The sequence below is a fragment of the Hypomesus transpacificus genome, chromosome 2 (genome assembly GCF_021917145.1).
Source record: "Hypomesus transpacificus isolate Combined female chromosome 2, fHypTra1, whole genome shotgun sequence".
In the NCBI taxonomy this organism is placed as follows: Eukaryota; Metazoa; Chordata; class Actinopteri; order Osmeriformes; family Osmeridae; genus Hypomesus; species Hypomesus transpacificus.
This window is the reverse complement of record NC_061061.1, coordinates 4,716,341-4,740,106: the sequence shown is the minus strand read 5'-3', so window position 1 is coordinate 4,740,106 and position 23,766 is coordinate 4,716,341. Positions and strand designations below refer to the sequence as shown.

General features: G+C 47.1%; 2 protein-coding genes across 7 annotated transcripts in view; one reads left to right on the top strand and one right to left on the bottom strand.

The window, feature by feature from the left end:
* The window catches only part of itga8 (integrin, alpha 8), a 30,858-nt gene extending 23,731 nt beyond the window's left edge, over positions 1 to 7,127 (top strand). The window contains exons 23-30 of the mRNA XM_047034914.1: positions 1,066 to 1,146; positions 2,729 to 2,834; positions 4,056 to 4,214; positions 4,457 to 4,573; positions 4,850 to 4,963; positions 5,079 to 5,180; positions 5,577 to 5,699; positions 5,927 to 7,127. Coding sequence (XP_046890870.1) covers positions 1,066 to 1,146; positions 2,729 to 2,834; positions 4,056 to 4,214; positions 4,457 to 4,573; positions 4,850 to 4,963; positions 5,079 to 5,180; positions 5,577 to 5,699; positions 5,927 to 6,016 — 892 coding nt within the window. The 3' untranslated portion in view covers positions 6,017 to 7,127. The remainder of the gene's footprint in view (positions 1 to 1,065; positions 1,147 to 2,728; positions 2,835 to 4,055; positions 4,215 to 4,456; positions 4,574 to 4,849; positions 4,964 to 5,078; positions 5,181 to 5,576; positions 5,700 to 5,926) is intronic.
* Positions 7,128 to 9,060: 1,933 nt separating this feature from the next.
* Positions 9,061 to 23,451, bottom strand: LOC124475973 (ataxin-1-like). 6 transcript variants are annotated; one of them, XR_006956985.1, is made up of 4 exons: positions 19,752 to 20,129; positions 12,937 to 14,929; positions 10,171 to 12,579; positions 9,061 to 10,140 (listed from the first exon to the last, which is right to left on the bottom strand). XR_006956985.1 is itself a non-coding variant. In XM_047032900.1 (4 exons), the coding sequence occupies exons 3-4, from the start codon at positions 14,710 to 14,712 to the stop codon at positions 12,022 to 12,024; spliced, it is 2,334 nt and encodes a 777-aa protein (XP_046888856.1). In that variant the 5' UTR covers positions 14,713 to 14,929; positions 16,219 to 18,000; positions 19,752 to 20,129; the 3' UTR covers positions 9,061 to 12,021. The 6 variants fall into 6 exon arrangements, 5 of the variants coding, with proteins under 5 accessions (XP_046888856.1, XP_046888872.1, XP_046888864.1 ...); XM_047032900.1 differs by adding an exon at positions 16,219 to 18,000 and having other exon boundaries at positions 9,061 to 12,579; XM_047032916.1 differs by adding an exon at positions 16,219 to 16,312 and having other exon boundaries at positions 9,061 to 12,579.
* Between the last annotated feature and the right edge of the window lie 315 nt (positions 23,452 to 23,766).

The following is a 23,766-nucleotide window of genomic DNA, read 5'->3' as shown; positions in this document are numbered from 1 at the left end:
CACACACGCACACTGTCAAACACATGCTCACACACGCATACACACTTTCATACACACACGCCAAAGGTCTACTTGACAGAAAGCACTGGCCTAAGAGCCGTCTCTGTCCCAGTGGTGACTCTAATGTTTTTCTCTAACAAAGAGAGGAGAGACAGAGGGCCGCAGGACCTGACGAGAGAAAACATCTCTGTTCAGATCCCAAACAGCAACACATTGCACACACTCACCAACACTCACCATGACTCGGCAACATGCTTCATTCTGACACTGGGATGTATGGGTCATGATCTGTTCTAGCTCAAAGGAGAAAAATCCCTTCATCCTACCAGGGAAAGCTCCAATCCAAACACCTCTACATCAAATAATTGACACTGTCACCCAAAATACCCCAAATTGTCTCAAGTCCAACCCAAGACAGTACTAAAACATGCCAACCGACAAAGCAACCAGCCTATACATACACAGACACCGATCTCAACACAACCAAAATGCTATACTAGTATGTAGTAGCCTTAAAACAGTCTACCGTCCCAAACAAAAAATCGCTGAACTCTATACAAAGACCACACTAATCCCAAAGTAAGAGGCAGAATACAAACAGAACTCCAAATCAAAGGCAAAAAACTCACCAGTCCAAGAAAAGCAGAACTATGCAGGATGAGCCCCCATTGTGTCAGAACCGGCTCCGAAGTTGGTTAAAGGGAGACCACACATAGCTGTAACAAATGCTACGTATTTAAGTAAATGTGACAAACAATCCAATGGGCTCTGTTGGTCTGTAGATTAGTATGTTTGCAGTGTCTGTGTGAGTGGTGAAATGGTGTGTGTGGTTGTCAGAGTGTGAAACAAAGAAAGGTGTCGGCCAGGCGTTTTGGCATTAGTATCACCAAGGTATCTCCACCCATAAACTTACTGGAACCAAGAACACAGCCAACAAGGGACAAATGATTGGGACAACCCTGAGGCTGTCACAGAAAATACAGAATGTGCTGGCTTGTCCGCTGATGCTGTGTCTTGTGTGTGTGTGTGTGTGTATGTGTGCATGTGTGTGTATGTCTTTTCCAGCTCAAACAAAGACAACTCCCACAGTAACCCTGTCAACCTGACTCTGTCCATCTCTGCCCATGCACAGCTTGACCTGCGAGGGTAAGTGAGTCATCTCGTATTTGAAGCAGCTTTGTTCTACTCCCAGACGGTGAAACATCTCGCTGAGATGATGGGGTTGTTTTATAGCGTCATGCAGGTGGAGCAGTTCTCTGTTATGGAGAACATACACGTCTATGTCTCCTGAGGATATGTGTGTGGATTAGATCAGTGCATGGATCATGTGTTTCTATGAATAGAGTTGAGCTAATCATGCACACATGGGCTTGTTCTGACCCTGTCTTACACACACTAAGAAATGCATGCACACACACTCAGATACATACAGACACACATACATCAGGCTAGGCTTAGGCCGAATCCCAATACTCTGTCTTACCCCTACCCCTTACCTCTAGCCCTTAGTTTTGCGCATTCCCGTGAGAGTAAGTGGTGTCCCAATACTCATTTTGAGCTAGGGGTAGGGCTAAGACAAAGGGGTATACACCCCTTAAAACCAAGTGAGCTCGGGAGCTTACTTGAAAGGGGAAAGCGCTACCTGCAACAATGGCGGACAGATCATCCAGAGTCCCATAAATGTAATATTTTCGCCTTAAATAATTTATTACAAAATTATGACAGTCTTGTTTTGTGCTCTACACAGTCCTGTACATATGTATTTGCAACCATGTTCTTAATTGAAACGTTTTGAAAAATCGCTAGTTTGCTACGCTAACGTTACATTGCTGATTTGCACAACAGTCCTCTGATGTCTCTGATTGGCCTTCAATGGACTCCATGCATGTCTACAGTTTTAATTAAACTCCATTAGCAGCAAATTTCAGTGCATAACACTACTTGCTTTGGAGACATCGATATACGTAACCGTAACCAAGTGGCGTCTCATAGGGCTATGTACATTTTACATTTAGTCATTTAGCAGACGCCCTTATCCAGAGCGACTTACAGTAAGTACAGGGACATTCCCCCCGAGACAAGTAGGGTGAAGTGCCTTGCCCAAGGACACAACGTCATTTTTGGCGCAGCCGGGAATCGAACTGGCGACCTTCAGATTACTAGCCCGATTCCCTAACCACTCAGCCACCTGACTCCCTATGTAGCCCTTACCCCTCAGTTTCGAGACACAATGGCTAGGGGTAAACTAGGGGTAAGAGGTAGGGGTAACACAGAGTATTGGGATTCGGCCTTAGTCTAGGCAGTTGTACACACAAACAGAGTGGGAAGGCTGGGTGTAGGGTTCTAAACCTAGTACTGTTGTGCTTGCCAACAGAATGACTTCCTGTTATAATTCCTCTTCAACTCTCTCTCTCTTCCTGCTTTCTTGATCTTCCCTCTCCCTCTCAATATCCCCTCGCTCTCTCTCCCTCCCTCCCTCTTTCTCTCTCTCTGCCTCCCCTCTTGTCCTCTCTCTCCCTCAACCTCTCAATATCCCCTACCTACCTGCTTTAACCTCTCTTCGTCTTTCCCTCCTTAACTCCTTCATTCTCCCTTCCTCCCTACTTCCGTTCCTCCCTCTACATCTCTCTCCCTCCCCCCATTTATACCTCTTACTCCCTCCCCCCCCTCTTCTCCCTCCCCTCCCACACCCCTCCCTACCTCCCTCCCTCCTTTTCTCCTCCTCCAGGGTGTCTCATCCCTCTCAGGTAGTCCTTCCGTTCCCACGCTGGGAGCCCAAAGAGAAGCCTGTGAAGGAGGATGACGTGGGACCTCAGGTCACACACATCTATGAGGTACACACACACCTATACACACACAGTCAAGGAGAAGAATGGGGAACGTTGGTTTGGTCTGATGAAGGAAGTAGATGAGAGAAGGATGGGGGAAGTGAAAGAGAACAGGGGTGAGGTTGAGGGAGAAGAGGGGAAGACGATGGAGGGGTATGGTTGTTCTTCTGGGTCAGAAGAACACTCGTTTTAGAGCGGAAACAACCACCGGTAGAAGTAAGGAGCAGTAAATTAGTCTGCACTGACACACACACACAGTAAAAGTAGTAGCCCTGTAAAGCACAAAATGTTGGCAGATCAAAGAGCTCTTGCGCTGTGGTAATTCAGGAAATTACTGTTGTAAAGAGACAGAGAGAGAGGGAGAGAGAGAGAGACATTACATCATACCTGTAAAGGGAGAGAGAGAGAGCGACAGAGAGATGGAAAGAGAGTGGGAGAGGATGACAGGGAGAGGTGAAGGTCAGAGATAGAGTGATCTCAGATAGAGAGATAAAGGTTAGAGGTTAACTGGCCTATATATCAGAGACAGTCGGACTGGCGACAGTGTGAGAGAGTTTTGATGTGTGTGCATATGTGTGCCTGTGTGTGTATGGACATCCAGTGCACCAGCCAGTCTTCCGTGTTCCAGCAGATGATAATGATTTTCATTAGCTGTAATTTTCCCATCAGCAGCTGGTTCAGGTTAGAGGCCGCAGTTTCTCTCAGGGAGAATTCCTGCCTGGGTGCATGAGGCTCGTGTCCTGTATGGTCCACTCTACGTGCTAATGAACGAGTTTGTGTGTGTGTTTGTGTATGTGTTTTTGTGAGTGTGTGTGTGTGCATGCCTGTGTTTGTGAGTGTTTGTGTGTGTGTGCTCATGTGTGTGTGGAAGTTGTATGGAGGTCGATTTCTCACAACACGTGGAGCTTCCAGGAAACAAGAGTAGATGTTTTAATGATTTAGTGACCATGGTCTTTTAATGAGGACATTGTTATGGGGTAGGCACTGATAACAATCATGTGACCCTCTCTCTTTCTGTCACTCTTTCTCTTGCTCTCTCTCACTCTTTCTCTTGCTCTGTTTCTCTCCTCTCTTTCTTTCTCCATCCCTCTCTTTCTCTGTTCCCTCTCTATTCCTCTTTCTTTCTTTCTCCCTCTGTTTTTCTCTCTTTTTCTCCCTCCCTCGCTCCCTTTCTCCCTCCCCCTGTCTCTCTCTTCCTCCCCATCTCTCCCTCCCTCTCCCTCCCAGCTCCACAATTCTGGTCCCAGTAGTATTAGGGAGGCGGAGCTCCAGGTTGGCTGGCCTTCCCGTTTCCGTGACGAAAACTTGCTTTATGCCATGGAGATAAAAACAGATGGACCAATCAGTTGTGAAACCAACAGCAGTCTGAACCCCTTGGGTCTGCAGGTATGTGGACCTCCAACAACAAAGAGTTTGTGAGATACATATGGTATATATATTATCATGCCACTTCATTCAATTTGATATTGTCGTAATAATAATAAAAATACATGAATAATTATACCTGATATGAGTACCTGATGAACTCTCTCTCTCTCTTCCTCACTCTGTCATTCTCTGTCCCTCCTTCCCCGTCGCTCTCTCTCTCTTCCTGTCTCTCCCACCCTTTTTCCCTCCCTCCCTGTCAGACGTCTTCTCTCCAGGACACTCCAGAGCTGCTTGGCTTCCTGAAGAACAGCACTAGTGGTCCTCACCGTCACAGGAGAGCTGTCACTGGTGCTGAGAGCTACAGTAGCAAGACCCTGGTACACACACTCACACACACATACTGTACACACACTCACACACATACACATCCAAACACATATACATATCACACACACGAACAGTATACACATATACATCATACATACATACATACATACATACATACATACATACATACATACATACATACATACATACATACATACATACATACATACATACATACATAGATGTACACACACTCACACACATACATATAAACTCACACACACACTGTACTTAATCACTGTCTGGACCTCTACCCCTCTGTACAGAACTGCAGCAACATCATCTGTCTGAACATTCTGTGTGTGGTTGGTCGGTTGGATCGCGGTCAGAGTGCTGTGGTCAAGATACGCTCTCGCCTCTGGGCTCACACCTTCCTCCAGGTAAACACACGTACACATGCAGTACCCATACACATACACACACCCACCCAAACACACGCAAGCACACCCAGATATTTAAGACTTGCCTAACGTCCCCTTGCTGTCTCTGTTGCAGAGGCGCAACGACCCGTACCTTCTCAACTCCACCATGTCGTTCAGAGTGACATCCCTGCCCTACCGCATCCAGCCCCCTTCCCTTCCCCGACGCATCACCTCGGTAACAGAGAGAGGGAGTGAGCAGGGGGGGAGGAAGGGAGTGAGAGAGTGAGAGAGAGAGAGAGAGAGAGAGAGAGAGAGAGAGAGAGAGAGAGAGAGAGAGAGAGAGAGAGAGAGAGAGAGAGAGAAAGAAGGAGGGAGAAGAAGGAGAGAGAGAGACAGAGAGAGAGAGAGAGAGAGAGAGAGAGAGAGAGAGAGAGAGAGGGATGGAAGGAGGGAGGGAGGGAGGGAGGGAGGGAGGGAGGGAGGGAGGGAGGGAGGGAGGGAGGGAGGGAGGAGGGAAATCTAGATACTGTTTCTGTGTTTTTTGTTCTGTTAATAATTGAAAACCTATATACATTTGTTACCGTGTGTGTGTGCATGTATGTATGTGTGTGTGTGTGTTGGTGTGCTGAAGATGGGTACGCTGGTCCTGTGGGGTACCCCTGATGTGGCGTTTGCTGTTCCACTGTGGGTAATCATCCTGGCTATACTACTGGGACTGCTGGTTTTGGCCATACTAACACTGGCTATGTGGAAGGTATGCTACACAATCACACCCTCACATTCACATACACACACATCTACACATGCATACACACACAGACATACTCATACACTCCTCTTCAGTGGGTGTCATTGACAGGATTACATTACTTTTACTATCCGTACGATAAACACACACACACACATATTCATAAACTTACACATACACACACACACACCACCTCCACATGACAGCAGTTTAACCGTAGCTCCACCCTCTAGTGTGGGTTCTTTGATCGGGCGCGTCCACCAGCGGGGGATGACATCTCTGACCGGGAGCAGCTGACCTCCGACCAAGCAGCAGACGCCTGACACACTGCACAATTCTGATTGGAGGAGGCGGTTTGGGGGGAGCCAGGCTTCTTGGAGGTGACTCAAATCAATGGAACAGATCTGAGATCTGCTGGTTGGCCACAGACTCCCAGATCCAGAGCCTTAACAGACTGGTCCAGATCCAGCCAGCAACACAGAGAAACCAGCCCTGCAGAGTCACTGTGTGACCATGTTTCTGTGTACCTGTGTGTGTTCCCTGGGCTCAGCTGAACAGGCAGTGAGGAAGGGGGGTGGGGGTGGGGGGGTTGGATACATTCTTTCTTATATAGTAGACACCATGGCTGTCTGTCACTCTGTCTGTCTGTCTGTTTGTTTGTCTGTCATCACTCTGTCTGTCTGTCTGTCTGTCTGTCTGTGTGTGTGTTTATCTGTTACTCTGTTATCTATCGTTCTGTGCTTGCCATAAACACTGCCTCCTCTCCTCTCAATGTTGAATGCATTCCTCTCTGTTTATGTTGACAGTAGTTCTGACAGAAGTATAGTTTTATATACGTAACACACACATGGGAGACATGTATATCTATGAATGAATGGTGTATGTGCAATATTTGGACATGATACTGAAGCGTGTTTACACTGGCATTATTTTATTTGAGCTTGATTTTTCCGATTGTTGTAAATAAGTGCTCTCCTAGCATATTCCAAACCCTGAAGGGATCAGGACCCTAAACAGATTCAGACTGATCTGGATTTAAAGGGAAATGTTTAAAAAAACTTTTAAAGATTTTATTGTTAAATATTATGTGAGGAAATTCACTCAAAACAAAAGAATCCCCAAATCTTTAGATGACCTGTCAAATCAACTCTAGATATTGTGTCACATGTAACTATTAATGTTGTAGAAGTCAATAGGGGAAAAGGGAAAAAAAAAACATTATAAAAATAAAGATTATGAATCAACTCCTCCAGAATCATGTTATTAGAACATGCTATTACATGCATAGATACTGTGGTTTAGAATCATGGATACAGTACAGTATGTAAATATGTATGTAAATATCCCTAACTAGCATACTTTCATCACATATTGGATTGCTGTTTTGGTTAGCATACCATTGGATGATGGATTGTTCAAATAAAGTGTCCTTAATTAAGTGTTTATTGTTCATGTTGTCTGTTTGTGACTCATCAGCTGTAGAAAGACGTTGTTGCGAACCACAAGTTGATCATATGACTCTTACTCCATCCAGTGGGTTATTTTGGTAGCGCACCATTTTTTGAGGATTACTTAATTGCAGTTGATGGTTATGGATAGGTTTATGGTTTTAGACTGTGAATGGATACTAAACATCAGCTCATAAATAGTTCTAATGAAGTGGATGAATTCATTATCATTCATTACAGGAGAGAAACAGTGCAGTTGGTGGTTAACTAGTGGTCTTTTCTAATCTTCCATCTTGTGAGATACTGGGGTAGTGTTTACATTCTCTTCTCCTGTTCCTGGACCTGTCAGTAGCTGTGCTGGGCTTCTGCGCTCCAATAGGTCCATCTTACATCAGCTTGTGTCAGGTGACCAGTGACAGTGCTGCTGCTGTTGCTACTACACTGCAGATGCCTCTGCACTGCTCTGAAGTAGGGAGACACATGCACACACAAACAGATCCACACAAATACACAAGAATGCACACACACGCAAACACGCACACAGATACAAAGGTATGCACACCAACACAAAAACCAAACAAATGCACATGCTTTTTTATTGGTTGTGATTCATGTGTTCGAACTGGGTGTTAGATAAATAAATAGTTGAATGGTTGTATCTGGACAGACAAGATAAAAGCACGAACATAGAAGAATACCAATGGGCTCTGTTATTTTATTACCAGGAGTATACAGAGACAATACACTTGTTTATACGTTTTATTTCTTTGAACAAATTTGATCAATCTAAAATCAAACATTTAAAATAATGATCTCTTATCTCAAACAAGAAAACCTGCAAATGGCATCAAATTGGGGACGATTACTTAAAACAGGACAAATCTGATCTAAGAAAACTCCTCCATTTCTGTTGGTTTGAGTTCATGTAAAATTGAATTGCAAAGTAATGGTAAATAAATGGTAAATGTTACACGATAGAGTATACAAACATAGAAAAAAGGTGCAAAAACGTATTTGAAATCAAACTACACTTCATGCAATGTATTGTTGAGTCCTCATCCTTCCTATTGTGTTTGCAGGGCAACCTGTTTCATGGAATGTCCGTGTACATCAGTTGTGTATGGTAGCAAACTAGAAGAGACCACAACACAAGCTGGAAGACTTTGGCCATGTCTCAGTACTCTGTCTTTGATGTGATTAACAATTCCCCAACATTTCATTGCTCCATTTTTCCGTACACCATTTCTCTCTCTCTCTCTCTCTCTCTCTCTCTCTCTCTCTCTCTCTCTCTCTCTCTCTCTCTCTCTCTCTCTCTCTCTCTCTCTCTCTCTCTCTCTCTCTCTCTCTCTCTCTCACTGTGAACATGAGGAGGGAAATGCAAAAGTACTGTACAATAATCAGAAGCGTCAAAGGTTACAGATATGTAGCACCAGAAACCCCCACCCCACCACCCACTCCTACCACCACCACCACCTACCATCTTGGAACCAGTTGCCAATGTGCTACTCTGCTGGCCTACCACTAGGGGGAACCAACAGTCGATAAATCATTTCCATTTGAAACACTGAGGGCTCTGAGGACGATAACATCAAATATCCATGACAACTCAAATTATCACCACTCAACGCAAATCTTGTCACTCACAATGAAAAGCTTAAATTAAGAATATTGTCATTGGTAAATATTGGATGAGTTGTGTTCTGAATTCTGGGGTGAGATCTGGATTTTGCAAAACTTTGTGTCATTAAATAAGCAAATAGGGATGCTCCTGGGATAGCAGCACACTGTTAAACAGAACTCAGAATGATAACCATTAAGACACAGATAGTACGATAATAGCAATGAGTCATATATATATATATGTATATATATATATATATATATATATATATATATATATATATATATATATATATATATACATATATATTTAAAGAGAACAGTCAGAGGGCAGAGTCTAATCCTGAGAGGTCTGTCTGGCAGTTTGCCTGTAACACCGACAAAACACAAACAACAGTCCAGGAGTCTGATTAGCCACTATAACAACAAGGGAAAGGTGTCAGATCAAACAACAAATAAATGGACATGTCGTCATTGGGGTTGCTTTTAGACTGCAGTTCATCTTAACATTCATAAAAAAATTTGCAAGTTGATTACAACAGAGATGTTTGTAGAAATGCTTCTATCAGAAGCTGTTCCTCCTGGAAACCTATCACACATTCATACATTTAGTTCAACATGTTCTATTGAAATGGTTACAAACACAGCGGGAGACCACAGCAAAACCGATGGCCTAAAATGGAATGATTTGAAGAGCCCATGCACACCTGATCAGTACACTCACACGGCCTGCCTGCCTGCCTGCCTGCATGCCTCTCTCTCTCTCTCTCTCTCTCTCTCTCTCTCTCTCTCTCTCTCTCTCTCTCTCTCTCTGTCTAAGAAGCAAAAATGTATCAGGCCTAATTCTTGTTCAGAGAGGTTGGTCAGTCCAGGATCATGTTGACCAATGATTAATAGATGTGCTTTCCTATGTACCACTACACTTGATGACCATCACCACCTCGCCTATGATCTGATATGTACAACCTTCTGATTCCTGGAGCTGGCTAGCTGTTGGACAGGAGGGAGTTGGCATGATAACATTACTGAGGGGCATGGAGACTCCACTTCTCACCCTTAGTTACATAAAAGTGCTGCTGGTTAGTATACACACACACATGCACGCTCACACACACAAACACACACATGCCATTCCTGAGTAATTACTGTTTAATGTGTGATTTATTTTTGGCTGTTCTGTAGTAACATCATATCCATCTAACAGAGATTACATGGGTCAGGAATCAAGTGTACAAGGTAGGAGATGGTTGTTTAGTAACCACCCCCTTCTGGCTGTGTCAGTTTTGAGTACAAGTTTTGATAAGACAGGGTCATCTACAGATAGAAAGACAGAGCTATCTTGTGTGCCAGAATTAAAGCTATCAAAATATAACAAAAGGCTGAATGGCATTTCTCCTTGCAAGATTAACCTGGAGTACACTGGTCACTGGGCATTTGTATTGTTAAAACAATGCAGAGCCATGATCTAGCAATGATGACTGGGGATAACTTATGTTAACCAGACCTACGTAAATACAGATATTATCAATGTTGCACACAGGAACAGGGCCTGAGCAGGGAGGGTCTAATAGTGGAGTGGATTTTTTATCTTTAATCACACATCATTGTTCAGACTCCAGGGGTTGGATCAGTTTGCCTGATCACAATATTGCAATCTCGTGCTATATCCACACAGGATTCGGCCTTCATGAAATCAAATCACCACAATTTCTTATTTGTGTTTCGACTGAAATGTCATAATATAGCAAAATATCTGGGTTCAGTAATTAGCATTTTATAATAGGAGGGTTTCTTGTACACACACATAACTGGGTGCGCTCACATCAAGGGAGAAAAACTGCTTTGCTAGCAAGTCAGAATATTGTAAATAGCCATTGAAAACAACGTAGACAACGTTACTTGTAATCCCTACACTATTCAAGACGATAAATGTGTTTTAGATGTTCAAGTGGGCAATGGTCATATGGCCTTACCTACACATACACCTATCTCAGAAAGAAGCCCAGTGTTTATACAAAGGAGAATCTTCGTGCATACAAATCATTAGATGCATTGAATTACCCCCATAGCTGTATCCATCCATCTTTTTGGCAATTAGTGCAGCTTACTTCACAACAACTCTGCTTTGTCATCTCTGCTTTGGAGCTTTGCTCTGCTAGAAATGCTTGAACATTGCAGCTTTTTTGCCCCCTAGTTGTGCGCGCATCTCTGCAATGATGTGACACAGAAACCCATCAATCAGCTCATCGAGCTGAGATGGGCGTGTTTGTAGCTCAGTATTACAGAGATACAGTGTGATGGTTAAGAGGTACATTCAGACCTATCCTGGCCTGCAATCTCAAAGCCAGTGTGCTCAAGAGGAGACTGGGACACACTCGAGCCAGAGAGCTACACACACTTATACACGCATGCAAGCACAAACACACACACATGTATGAACACATTGTGCACACACACATTTGAACATTCACTCACAAAACAAATACACCCAAACATACACCTGTTCCTTCCCTGTCTGTGAAACAGCACCACGACACACACAACTGGTATTGGGGGCAGCCTCAATACCAAGAAGAGACTAAATGAACAAGAGATTCAAGACCAACACAAACCCAAATCGCAAGAGATACACAGGAGGGATGACATCACCGCCAATCCAGTTAGTTGCTAATGTGTTTCCATGGGGATAACCAGAGGGGTGTCTCCGTCAGTCCGACCTGTGCAAGATAAAGTGCTACTGGAGCAGTCATCCCCCCTCCCACTTCCTGTCCCCCCTTCCCCACACCACACACCCCAGACAGACAGCACTTTACTATCATCAAGTCTGAGAGGTGGACTTGTGTCATACACCGAGGCCTTCCTGTGTCTTCCCTGCTTCCCAGCGGAAAAACACATGGAACTACATGTGACATTGCTTGATTGGTTTGTCTGTAAAAAAAAAAGAAGTTGTATCACAAGACTCCTTATCATTGGTGTCAAGCGGTGAGCTTATCTTGGATGTGTGGTTTCTACACTCAGTCCCCAGCCCAGCCCATTGCTCTTGGCCTTTCTCAGGGTTAATTGCACTAACCTCCATTACGTCCTAACTTCGCCTGTATGTAACAATACAAATGTAAATACTGTGTAAACTCACTCTATATTACAGTAATCTGAATAAGGGATTTTCTTTTTAAGAGATAAAAGAAAAGCACAAACGATATATCACAAACATTCAATTTTTGTTATCCTCTTTTCCCCAGAAGTGACACTTTTCCCAGTCCTCAGCTGCCAGTGGTGGACCTGCCCTCGATGCTGACCTTCACCTCGTGAGGGAGGAAAGAGGGTTTGGGCAGCGTCATGGGCGGCTCCTCCTCCGCTTTCTCCGTCTGGTCTCTTTCCGGGGCTGACCAGCGCCGCTTACGGGCCGGCGGTTTGTCAGCATCGGCCGACTGTGTTCTCCTCTGTTCGATCTGTCTCAGCTCAGCGCTCCCTGAGGCTCCCGTCCCTGGGCCAGGGCCTCTGTCCTTCTCCAGACAGCCTGCATTGGCTGCTTTGTGTGCAGTATGATTGGGACTGGTCCTGACAGAGGAATCCGAGCCCTGGCCTGGCCCCTGGAAGGGCTCCGGGCCCTGGCTGCTCCTCAGCTTGATCTCTGACCCCTGGCCGGCAATCAGGGAGCCATTCCTCAGGCTCCGCAGGGTCAAGGACACACACACGTCGCCAACACACAGCTTGGCACACGACAGCTCGAAAAGCTGGGTGGTCCGGTCAGGGCAGCAAGATGACCAGCCCTGGCCAAATACAAAGAAGGGGTACTCCACTAGCACCTCCACACACACCTGCACAGGAACACACACACTCACAGGATTATTGACAGAATTTTCATCATTGCACCTGTATATTTTTTTATCACTGATGTGAACCATAAAGGTATGCTCTTTGTTGCAGTGTGTTATCATATCAGGAATGCAGGTTTGTTTTCAAATGTGGATGGGACAGCTTTTTTATAACTGAGGATGTGGCTGTTTCACATTTTCTTTATAAACAGTGGGTGGGACTGATCTTTTTTTGTTCAACCCTTGTATAATAAAACCTATGCCCCTGAATCGCATTTTACTGATTTCACATACATAAACCCAATGGTTCCCTGCATGATTTATGTTTAACAGCTCCCCCTTCCAACGTCAGTACCTTACCTGAGCCTTGAGCTCCCCCACAGCAAACTGAATGACCACAGCGTTGGGCGTCGGGCTGCAGTCGATCCTCTCCACGGTAGATGAGTCGATCTTGAGCTCGCTGCTGATCTCAGCGCTCTGAATGAAGTCCTCGGTCCGCAAGTCCTCCACCCTCTTCAGCTCCCCGTCCGCCAGCTGGATGATGGAGCCGCGCATGAAGAAAGGAGGCAGGGCAGCCGGAGAGGTGGAGGAAGCCTGGATGGAGACAGGGGCAACAGGGGCCAGGGCTGGGGCCGGGGCTGGGGCTGAGGACGAAGCTACCACAGTAGGGGTGGAGTTTACAGGGACAATGGGCAAAACCTGGGCCTGGACCACAGGAGGAGTTTGGTGTCCATCGGAGCCCAGCAACTCACACTTGGCCAGGGCGGTGGCGAGGTAGGCATGGGGCATGGCGGTAGTCAGCTGAGGGGTGGTGGCCGTTGCTGTCATGGAGCGAGGAACCTCCAGGTCTGAGGTTCGGGTGCCACCGGCGGCGCTGCTGACAGGTATGAGCAGGGACTGGCCCCCAGGGATGACCAGGTGCTGGGGCAGCGTGGCGTGGTAGCTCACGGCGTGCTGGTGGCCCGTACTGGCTATGTAGCCGATAATAGGGGTCTGGCCGGAGGAGTAGAGGCTCGCTGGCAGATCCTCGGCAGGGTGGGAGGTCTGGATGACCGTGTGGGGGGTGGAGGGCTTCAGGGTGTCGGAGGAGGACAGGGAGGAGAAGGAGGAGGTCCTGGAGACTGGTCTCCCCAGGCAGATGCCCCCCTTGTCAGTGTGGACCAGGGAGGAGATGATCTTGTTGGGGCCAGTGTCCAACTCAGGTCCGGTGCTGGGCTGGGGGCTGGCCACCAGGACCAGGGAGGTCTGCAGGCCGGAGCCCTCCTGGCCATAGTCTGCCGGCAGCAGGATATGCCTGGCCTCGTAGCCATGAACCTGGTGCTGGTTGTTAAGTGGATGTCCAGTTCCTGCTGCCTTCACCACAGCCGTCGGCTTACCCAGTCCAAACTCCAGGTCTCCGTTTACCAGACCCTTGTTCGACCCCTCCGTTTTCTTGGCTGGGGGGCCGTCGGCGTACTGCACCAGCAGCTGGGAGGGGCCGAGGGTGAGGGTATGGGGGAGGACCCCCGAGTGAGGGTGGAGCTGGAGGTGTCCGGAGGGGGCGGAGACAGTCAGAGGAGTGCTGTCCAGGTGGATATACTGGCTGGAGACGTGGGTGGAGGAGACAGCCAGGTCTGGGGAGAGGCTGATTTGGAACTGCTGCTGCTCGCCCTTGCTCCCCTGGGAGACCAGGGTGGTGTAGCCATCAAGCTGGGGGCGCTGTGGGCCAGAGGCAGGGTTGGAGATGGCATTAGTGGGGAGGATCTGGGAGGAGATGTAGCCAGCGTAGGGCCCGGTGAGGGCGGAGCTGATAAACTGGACATTGGGTGCGAGTTGGGCATACTGTATGGTGCCACCCTGCTGGGTGAGGGCCGTGGGGTAGATGGTGGGGAGGGAGGTCAGGGGCACCGCCGAAAGCGAGGGGGCAGCAGAGGAGGAAGAGGAGGGGGAGGAGATAGGAAACCGGGGACTGCTGGTTTCGGTGGACCGGCAGCGCTCGCTGGCTACGCTGGCCAGCCACGCCAGGTTCTCTGTGTGCTGGTTGTCAGGGGCAGCCGTTGCAGTGGCGGCCACGACCACCGGACGCTGTTCCAGCGCGAGGATCTCTCGTTTCTTAGGAGGCAGGCAGCCATTACTCCGCTCCTGAGTGGACTTCATCGTGCACTTCGTCGTGTTTTTTTTTGGTCCAGTACTATATCTGTGCCCCTCTCTCTGTGTGGTGCTGGAGGGAGGAGGGAGGACCGTCTGCCCGGCTGGGTGGTTCCAGACCTCAGCCTCAGGAGCAGGGAGTCACACCTGGCGACGGAGAAGATCCATGGACTTCATGAGGAATCATGTCTGTCTGGCCGGCTCCCTCCACAGGCTCAGTGCAAATCTGGGGAGCAGAGGAGAACACGCGACTGAAACAGGATGCAGCTTAAAGGAGAAAAAAGCAGTGCAAAATGAGAGATGAGATAGTATTGCTCTGGAAGTCAGTCAGCATGTCATTGAGTCAGCTATTGAATCATTGCTCTTTAATCCCCCATTCACAAATTACACTTTAAGATGCTGTTCTAATGTACACCACTAGGTGGCGCCTGATTCATCTGGAATGTGTTTACCTCAAGTAGCCAATGAACTATGAGATAAACTGATGGGTGCCTTTTCCCCAGGGACAACTGTCAGATTCTCCTCAGTCATCCACCTCACCATGCTTTCTCTCATAGCTGCTTCTGTGAGATACAGCATGCAAATGCTGACACACATTTCCTGGATCGTCGGTGTTTTCACAAGGCACCTGTTATATTGTGTCATTCAGAAACCGAGCTAAGAATTTGTGCGAGTTGCTCGCAGAGTGGAAGAAGAGAGAATGTTCCACTGTAGCAGTGTGTAGTTGTAGCTGTGGGCTGTTATCAGACTCCCAGTTCCACTCCACAACAGAGAATACAGGGGAGAGAAGAGAAGGAGGGCCAGGGTAGAGAGCACCATACAGCTCCAAAGCCCCCGGGGTAAGACCCAGAGACTGGTGGCCTGTTGCTTTTGTCTCTGACTGAAACACGGAGGCAGCTGTTTTCTCATCTGAGCTCAAACTGCAGATATCGATTCCTACTTCTTGACAGAAGCTTCGCTTTGTGAATGTCGCAGGCAAAACAATATTACTCGGAGCGCATCGTATCAATGTAAACAAATGCACTTTGATGTATTCTTTTTGTCCAATATGAAAAAGATGATGGTGTCGTACAGTAAAAGCAGTGGTCAAATGACGAGGGGATACAACTTTGTATTAGATGAGTAGGTTCTGTAAACTGGTTGTAGTGTATGTCGTATCCTGGAGGCCGGGTTCAGTGAACACTGAAATGAGCTCTTTATCTGCACCCATTAGTGGTTCGGGCCTGTGTTGTGTCAGGGAATGGCCCAGTAGAGCTGTAGAAAGTGGGTTAGCAAGCACCACTGTGCCAACAAGCTACAGGCTTCAGCCACAGGAGTCCCTGTCAGCGCAAGGCCTAAAAACCCACTGGAGCACACGACGGGCATCGACAAATGGGTAAAGTCACTAAAACACACACATGCACTTACTAGCCCTCACACACCCAGACAAACGCAGAGATATTAATAATGTGTGCCCACAAACATAACCTTCTTCTTGATCTCTGTCAGTTTTTTCTTCTATTTTTCAGCTCTCACCTTCTCTCTCTCCCTCCCTCTGAGTGTGTGTCTCCTGCAGGTTTATCTGAGGTTCAGTGCACAGGACTCTCTGTCGTTCATTAGCCAGGGACACCTACATGGAGGGCAGGACACACACAAACTCAAGTCCACACACACAGGCAAACACGAACACGCACCACATACACAAGCATGCACAAACACACACACACCACACACACACGCACAAACACACATACCACACACACAAGCACCCACAAAAACACGCATCCTCCATCAAGAGGATTATTACACACCATGAAATCCAACCGTTCAGTCATCCAGTGTTGTTTGATGTATGGACGAGCCTTTATTCTGCAGACATGCCCCTTGAACATGATGTATAAATAGAATGGTAAACCACAGCGGCGACCTCAGAGGATCTCAATTTGCACCCATCAACCTCAGGCTCCATGACTTTGACAAGGTCACGGCATCCATAGGAGAAGCAGCCACAGTCTGTATCTCAGCGCACAGCCAGCTAGATTAACCAAACGTAACAAAAAGGAGGTGCAATAGAGAAGGGGGGGGGGCTGGTAAAAGAGGATGGGTGGGTGGGAGGGGGAGGGTAAGAGAGGGAGGAAGGTAGACAGAAGGAAAGCAAGATGGCAGTGAGAAATATGTTGAGGAAAGAGAGTGTGTGATACATGGAGAGAGAGAAAAGGGAAGAGAAGATGAAGAGAGAGGAGGGGAAAGAGTCATAGAGAGTGAGAGAGAGCGAATGGGAAGGAGAGAGACCGAGGGAAAAAGGTGGCAAGTAGGAGAAAAGATAGGGAAGTAGAAAGAAGGGAGGGGGGGACAGACAATGGAGAGGAAAGGGAGATGGACAGGAGGAGGGAAAGGGAGGTGTTAGGAAGAAGAAGACAGACAGACAGGGATAGAAAGCAAAAAGAGAAAGCTGCTTTGCCTGACCCACATTGAGCAGAGCCTGCAGCATCACAGTGGTGTAGTCACCCCCCCCCCCCCCCCTCCACACACACACACACCTCCTCCATGAGAGATCCCTCATCAGCAACACAACCACACGACAGACATATCACCACGGCAACGCCGTGACAACCCCGCCACGACAACACCATGACAACAGTGTGATAATTCCAGAGCCCTAACAACGCCAAGGGAACACGGAAACTGAGTCTTTAAGCCTGCCATGGCTTCGACACCATCACAACCCCATGCTCCACTTTTCACTGGCAGAACAACACTGTTCGCAGGCCACTACACACAAATAAACCCGTTACACACCACAACATGACGACACACACTGTACAAGGAATGGAGTCTCAGTCTGCTATCTATAGTACAGTATGTCCTAAGCTATAGAAGGTTCTCTCAACATGCTCTGGAGGCAGTATAGTACACACACTTGCACACACACACAAACGTGCACACATACGTCCACCCACATCCACAATGGGGAAAAGCATTAAGCAGCAGGGGCATAGAAAGCACATACACAAAGCAGGCAGTCTGCTAGATTTTCCACAGACAGTTATAATTAGAACAGTGAAACCAACAAACACACACCCCTAATGACACCACAGAGAACAACGGACTGCATTTAGACACACACAGTTCGACACACAGTCATACACACAGCCATACACATATAGTCAGACACTCACTATCAGGCACACAGTCATACAAACACTATCAGACACACAGTCATAAACAAACCGTCACACCCACACAGCCACACACACAGAGTCGTCACATGCAGGACGTAAAAAGGGGAAGCCTCCAGATTGTCACCCTTGACCCCTCCTGTGTGGAAAGGGACAGACAGGCGGGTCTCTGTGAAGATCATGACACACTGAAGCTTCCTACCTCTGCCACTTTAGTCAAACAGAATGGTAGAGTGACCTCATCCAATCATCCTCATTCACACTACCACACACACAAAACTGCACAAACCACAGAGGTACGTCAGAGTGTGTATGTGTGTGTGTGTGTGCGCGGTAAGAGCTTCTGTGTGTGTGAGTGAGTGAGTGAGAGAGAGAGAGAGAGAGAGAGAGAGAGAGAGAGAGAGAGAGAGAGAGAGAGAGAGAGAGAGAGAGAGAGAGAGAGAGAGAGAGAGAGAGAGAAATTAGTGAGTAAGCATCATTGAATTGAATTGAGAGAAATTGTGTGTGTGAGAGAGACAGAAATACACCTGAATGGAAAAATATATAGTATATGGTAGACTGCGTCCTGACCGACCATCAATGTAAACTCCTCCCTCACACATTCCCAGGTGATAAGTAGGGTGTCTGCTGGTGGAAAGGGGGTGGGGGTACAAGCCCCCAAGCCCCAAACCCCTAACAACCCTCCATAACCTCCCAGTCACCATCCGCAGCTGTCTGCCTCCACATACACAAATCCTGCTGGGACCTCACACACCCTGTCGTCTCATCCAAGGCTTTAGGCTCGGTCTCGGGTGTTAACATCAGTCGAGCCCTTTGTGTGAGTGTGTCTTGTGAAGAGGGTTGTTCAGACACCGTGAGGATTTGATTCTGATCCCGTCTCCTCTCCTCTGGTCCACACTGCTGCGGTCCAGCATTGATGTTTCTCTGCAGACTGTGGAGACTGTGTGCAGACTGAGGTGAGAAGCAGGGTTCTACTTATTAACTCACAGACCAAACTCTGGGAACATAGAGGGTAAACAAGCCAGTAATCAGATCCTCCGTCCTCTTGTGGCGGGTTGCACTGAAGCAGTTAGTATCAGAAACCCAATTTTGCACACTTAGAAACACATATCATCATCATTCGGTGAACTACAGACTGCACAGAATGCGCACAACTGGTCAGAGAATCAACACGAAAGACTCACTCTCTGTCTCCATCAAATAATATTACTCTTTTTCCCACACAAACAAGCTCCTTCCTTATCACAAGGCTCGTTAGTGTGTCACCAGTTCTCTGAAGCTCCAAAGAGCCATTTCCCCTTGCCTGTGTGCATCCAAGAGGGGTGCCTGTCCCTTTAAGAGGCGGACCCAAGCGCTGTTAACTCTCTCCGTCTGAGGCAGACAGAGAGCCCAGCTCCAGCTCTGCCTGTTTGTCTCCACAATGACTCCAGAGAGCCGCTGCAGTAGCCAACAACTCACACAATGTACAGATCCTTAGACAGACAGAGAGAGAGTGAGAGAGATAGCGAGAGAGCGAGCGAGCGAGAGTGAGAGAGACAGAGAGAGAGAGAGACAGAGAGAGAGAGAGAGAGAGAGAGACAGGAGAGAGAGAGAGAGAGAGAGAGAGAGAGAGAGAGAGAGAGAGAGAGAGAGAGAGAGAGAGAGAGAGAGAGAGAGAGAGGGAAACTCCATTAGACCTGTGAACCAGGAGCATTGTTTTTGCCTCTCCAGCCCTCAGCCTCTGAGATGAACAGATGCTGGCTGGCCTCTAGGGGCATCAGAACAGCAGTGCCGGAGTGGTGAATACAGGGAGGAAAATACTACGCTGTAAAAGATAGGCGACAAACGAGAAATGACAACCCCCCCCCCCCCCCCCCCCCCCCCCCTACCGCCTGTGAGGAATAAGCTTACCAGTCAGTCCACAGTCCTCTGCTTGCTAAGCATAGCCTGAGCTTTCTGCTGCCTGGGAGCTGTGGACGTGCTTTCGTCCTCCTCACTGGTTCCTTTGTGCAGGTCGGTGCCAGAGGAGTGGGTTCTACGGCGGTCCAGCCCAGTGGTACATCCCCCTGTAGGCTCCCAGCTGAGCACCCTCTGCCTACTACTCTGCTGAGGACGGCTTGACGATAAAGGAAGTCCCCCCTCTCTGGTGAAGCTCACATGAAGTCCTGCGTGCAAGGCAGCTCCAACGTGTGTTATGCAAGGCCACCAGACTGCCAGTTCTCTCTCTCTCTCTTCCTCTCTCTCTCCATCGCTGCCTCTCTTACTTGCTCTCCCCCTTTCTCTCTTCCCTCTCCCTCCCCTCTCCCTCCCTCTCTCTCTCCCTCTCTCCTCTACTCTTTCTCCCCCTCCCTCTCTCTCCACTCTTTCTACCCCCTCCCTCTCCCTCACTTTCTCCCCCTCCCTCTCTCGGTACTCCACTGACACAGCTCCTCCCCCAGCCAGCTTCATCAGCCGCATCGGGTATTCATTCAAAAAAAACACTCTACTTGGCAGCGCGCCCAGACTACGCTCACACAGGGAGGGCGGAAGAAGAAGGGAGGGGTGTGGGAGTAGGGAGGGAAGACAGAGGGAGGGAGAGGGAGAGGAGGAGGAGGTGGAAAGAGCTGGGGATTCAGCGAAGGTTTACTCATACAGACATATGGATGTGAGTCGGCTGTGTGTGCTATGCACCACACGTTCACACTGGCTGGCACATATGCTAACATCGCAAATACACACACCCATTCACACACATGCACACACACACACATACACGTACACACAAACACACACAGTCTCACAGAGGGTTAAACAGACCAGCATTTTTAAGCTGCTCAATATTTCACTGCTATATTTATGTGCTCGCTCTATACATTTTATCTGCAGAGACAAATCTGCTGGTTGAAATCTAGCCTGAGAGGCAGATGACCCAGCTGATCTTGACCTGAAGTAACCTGCCCCTCTGTGGACCCCAGGCCTCCCTCCTCTCTGCTCCTCAGATCTATCACCCATAGCAGGCAGAGCTGGCCTGATAAACTCCCCCACCCAGCACCCTGGTACTGGGACCCTCCTCTAGCCTGGCCCCCTTATCCACAGCAGCCAGCCAGACCACCAACACCAGCAGCACCAGCTCTCGTTGAACATTTTGTTCATTTAACAGACACTTTTATCCAAAGCAACATACAAATAGCATCTGGCTTCTCCAGGGCAAGGCCCTCACTGAGCTGAGGTACCCCACACCCGGACACCGAGTGTGGGAAGGAGAGGTCTGGGAGTGGCAGGTTGAAGGAAACAAAGAGAGCAGACTGGAGAACGAGTCCAAGATTCCTTTTTTGTGCATTACTCAAACACACACACACAAATATGCACACAACCACACAGGCACACACACACAAACATGAGCACACACACAGGCACACACACAGACACAGTGTACTTTTGTAGCACAAATGTAAAGGTAGGTCATGTGCACATATATCTGTATACTTCCTGCTCTCATTGATTAATATAGAAGAACACACTCACACACCCAATCACACATGTACACACACATAAACACATACACAAACTCACACACATGCAAATATATTCTAGAACATAATGTTCTTCTATAGCACATCAGAAAGACAGTCAGGTCATTTAATGGACACTTACAAACACCAATGTTCTCAAAGAAAACACACAGAGAGACGAACAGTGGAGTATAATGTACTTCTATAGCACATGCGAGATACAAGCAGGTCATATAAGGGACACACGCAAATATTCATTGAAATCTTGAAACATGATGAAGCTATTAGCTGTGAGAAACCTGTCACATGAGTGCAGTTCCATCCTGTCCCTGTGAGTCATTCCTCCTGTGACGTGCTGTTGTGGTTATGCACCGCTAACTAGACTATTCTCACAACACTATCCTCAATACAGGATCCTCATTATATGGTTCTCACTACATTATCCTCACTGTATTATTTTACTATACTACATAGTATCCTCACTACATCATTTGTTGTACACTACCATACAGTAGGGCTGGGCAATGCATAAAAAAAATTGATATCTCGATATTGTCAAAGAATTTACAATATTCTATACATATCTCGATATGTTTGCATTTGCATTTAAATAAAAAAAAACATAATTTTATTTTGCCTCCATTAGAAAAAAACAAAAACTATTTAGATAGAACAGCTATTGTTACAAAGTACAAAATATGTAGTGCAAATTTAAGCAGTTACCATACATAACATGGTCCTTGCAACTTGACAAAATGGACCTCACATGGAACAATTCATGCAGAGGTCCTTATGTGACAGAACAATAAGATAGCAAAAGAGTGCCTGTACGATTGCTATTTTCAGTTTGTGCACAAACAATGTTTGTGTGTTTGTGTGTCTGTGGACAAGGACCAGCAAAACAAACCCTAAAAATATTATTGATTTATTTTATATTCAATATTCACAATATTTTCCAATTTTACATCGTCGTCGGCACATTGCGATATTATCGCTAATATTCGAGTGAATACCATACAAGACAGCACTACACTGACAGTGGACCAGTAAGAATAAGAGAACACAGCAGTACATTTGGGTCCAAAGGCACATTTGGAACCACTCAATTTGCCACCCTGTCTGGTCCCTGAGTGGGTGGGTGGGGGACACCCAGGACCCCCTTAATGAGGGTCAACGTTGGGTCAAGCTCAGCAGCCAGTGGTGCTGTATACAGTGCTGTACGCCTCTGTGTAAATGACTGTACTGTCGTGATGGGTGTGTGTAGAACTGCCAGGAGGCTTGTTGGTGACCTAGTTCCTCATGTGTTTTCATATTCAAAGTGCAGACACAACTGTAGCATGCGTAACCTTCCATAAGCATTCCACAAGTGCTGAACCCATAATGAAAAGGAAGGCTTTCCAAAACACATCGTTAAAGTCACAAATACTGCTGCAACTTTGTCCAAACCTCTAATACTGTCTATCCTAAACGATCGGTGACATTTTAATTTAGTAGTAATCTGTGTGTGTGTGTGTGTGTATATGTGTGAGAGTGCCTTAGCATGTGTGTTATTCATCCCTGCATGAATCATGCTCTTATCCTCTTATGTGTACCTTTACACACTCTGAAAAACAAATGGCACACACTGTCCTTAAATGTGTGTCTGCTCTTCTATTTTAAGCTCCACTGTAGCTCTCTACACGGTAAAGTACCCTCGGTTTCACGCTCACATGTTACCTTCACCTTGAAAAGCCAAGGGTGTTTTGTTGCTGCGGGTTACATAAAGCAACATTTACGCTGTGAAGCCCAGTGCCAGATTAAACCACTAGGAGCATATAAATCACACAGAAATCAAACAGAAATCACACAGGAATCACACAGAAATCACACAGAAATCACACAGAAATCACATTGTCCTATCCACAAAGGTGAGTGGAAACTCTCTATTAATGCCACACATGGCATCAGGACAGTTAATGAGACACTAGCTCCACAGCAATCCGGGCACCTTGTCTGCTAAAGATTAGCCCTACAACACCACCCAACCCCTGTTACTCACAGTCCAGATTGCCTGTATCCCATGTCCACCTGGGTAGGCCCTACGTCTCTAGTCTCCTGTCGTCCTTCTCTCTGCTCCTAGCAGGACTGTGTGTGCCACCTCTGCTCCTACTGAACAGCAGACATGTCCAGGCATGCGGCACACATCCCAAAACACTGCATACATGCAGTAAACACACATGTATACAGACACACATAAAAAGACAGACACACAAGACACATTTGGATTGAGAGAAATTGTGCTTGTTCTTTGTGAATAATTAACCCTCTGTTTGACAAGGAGACTGGCACCCTGTGCTTGTCAAAATCCCATTTTGAATAATCCAGTACATTCTGTTTTCCCAGAATTTCCCTTAGCAGGGTGAAAGGGAAGTGGAATACCACTGCTTTCATATAGT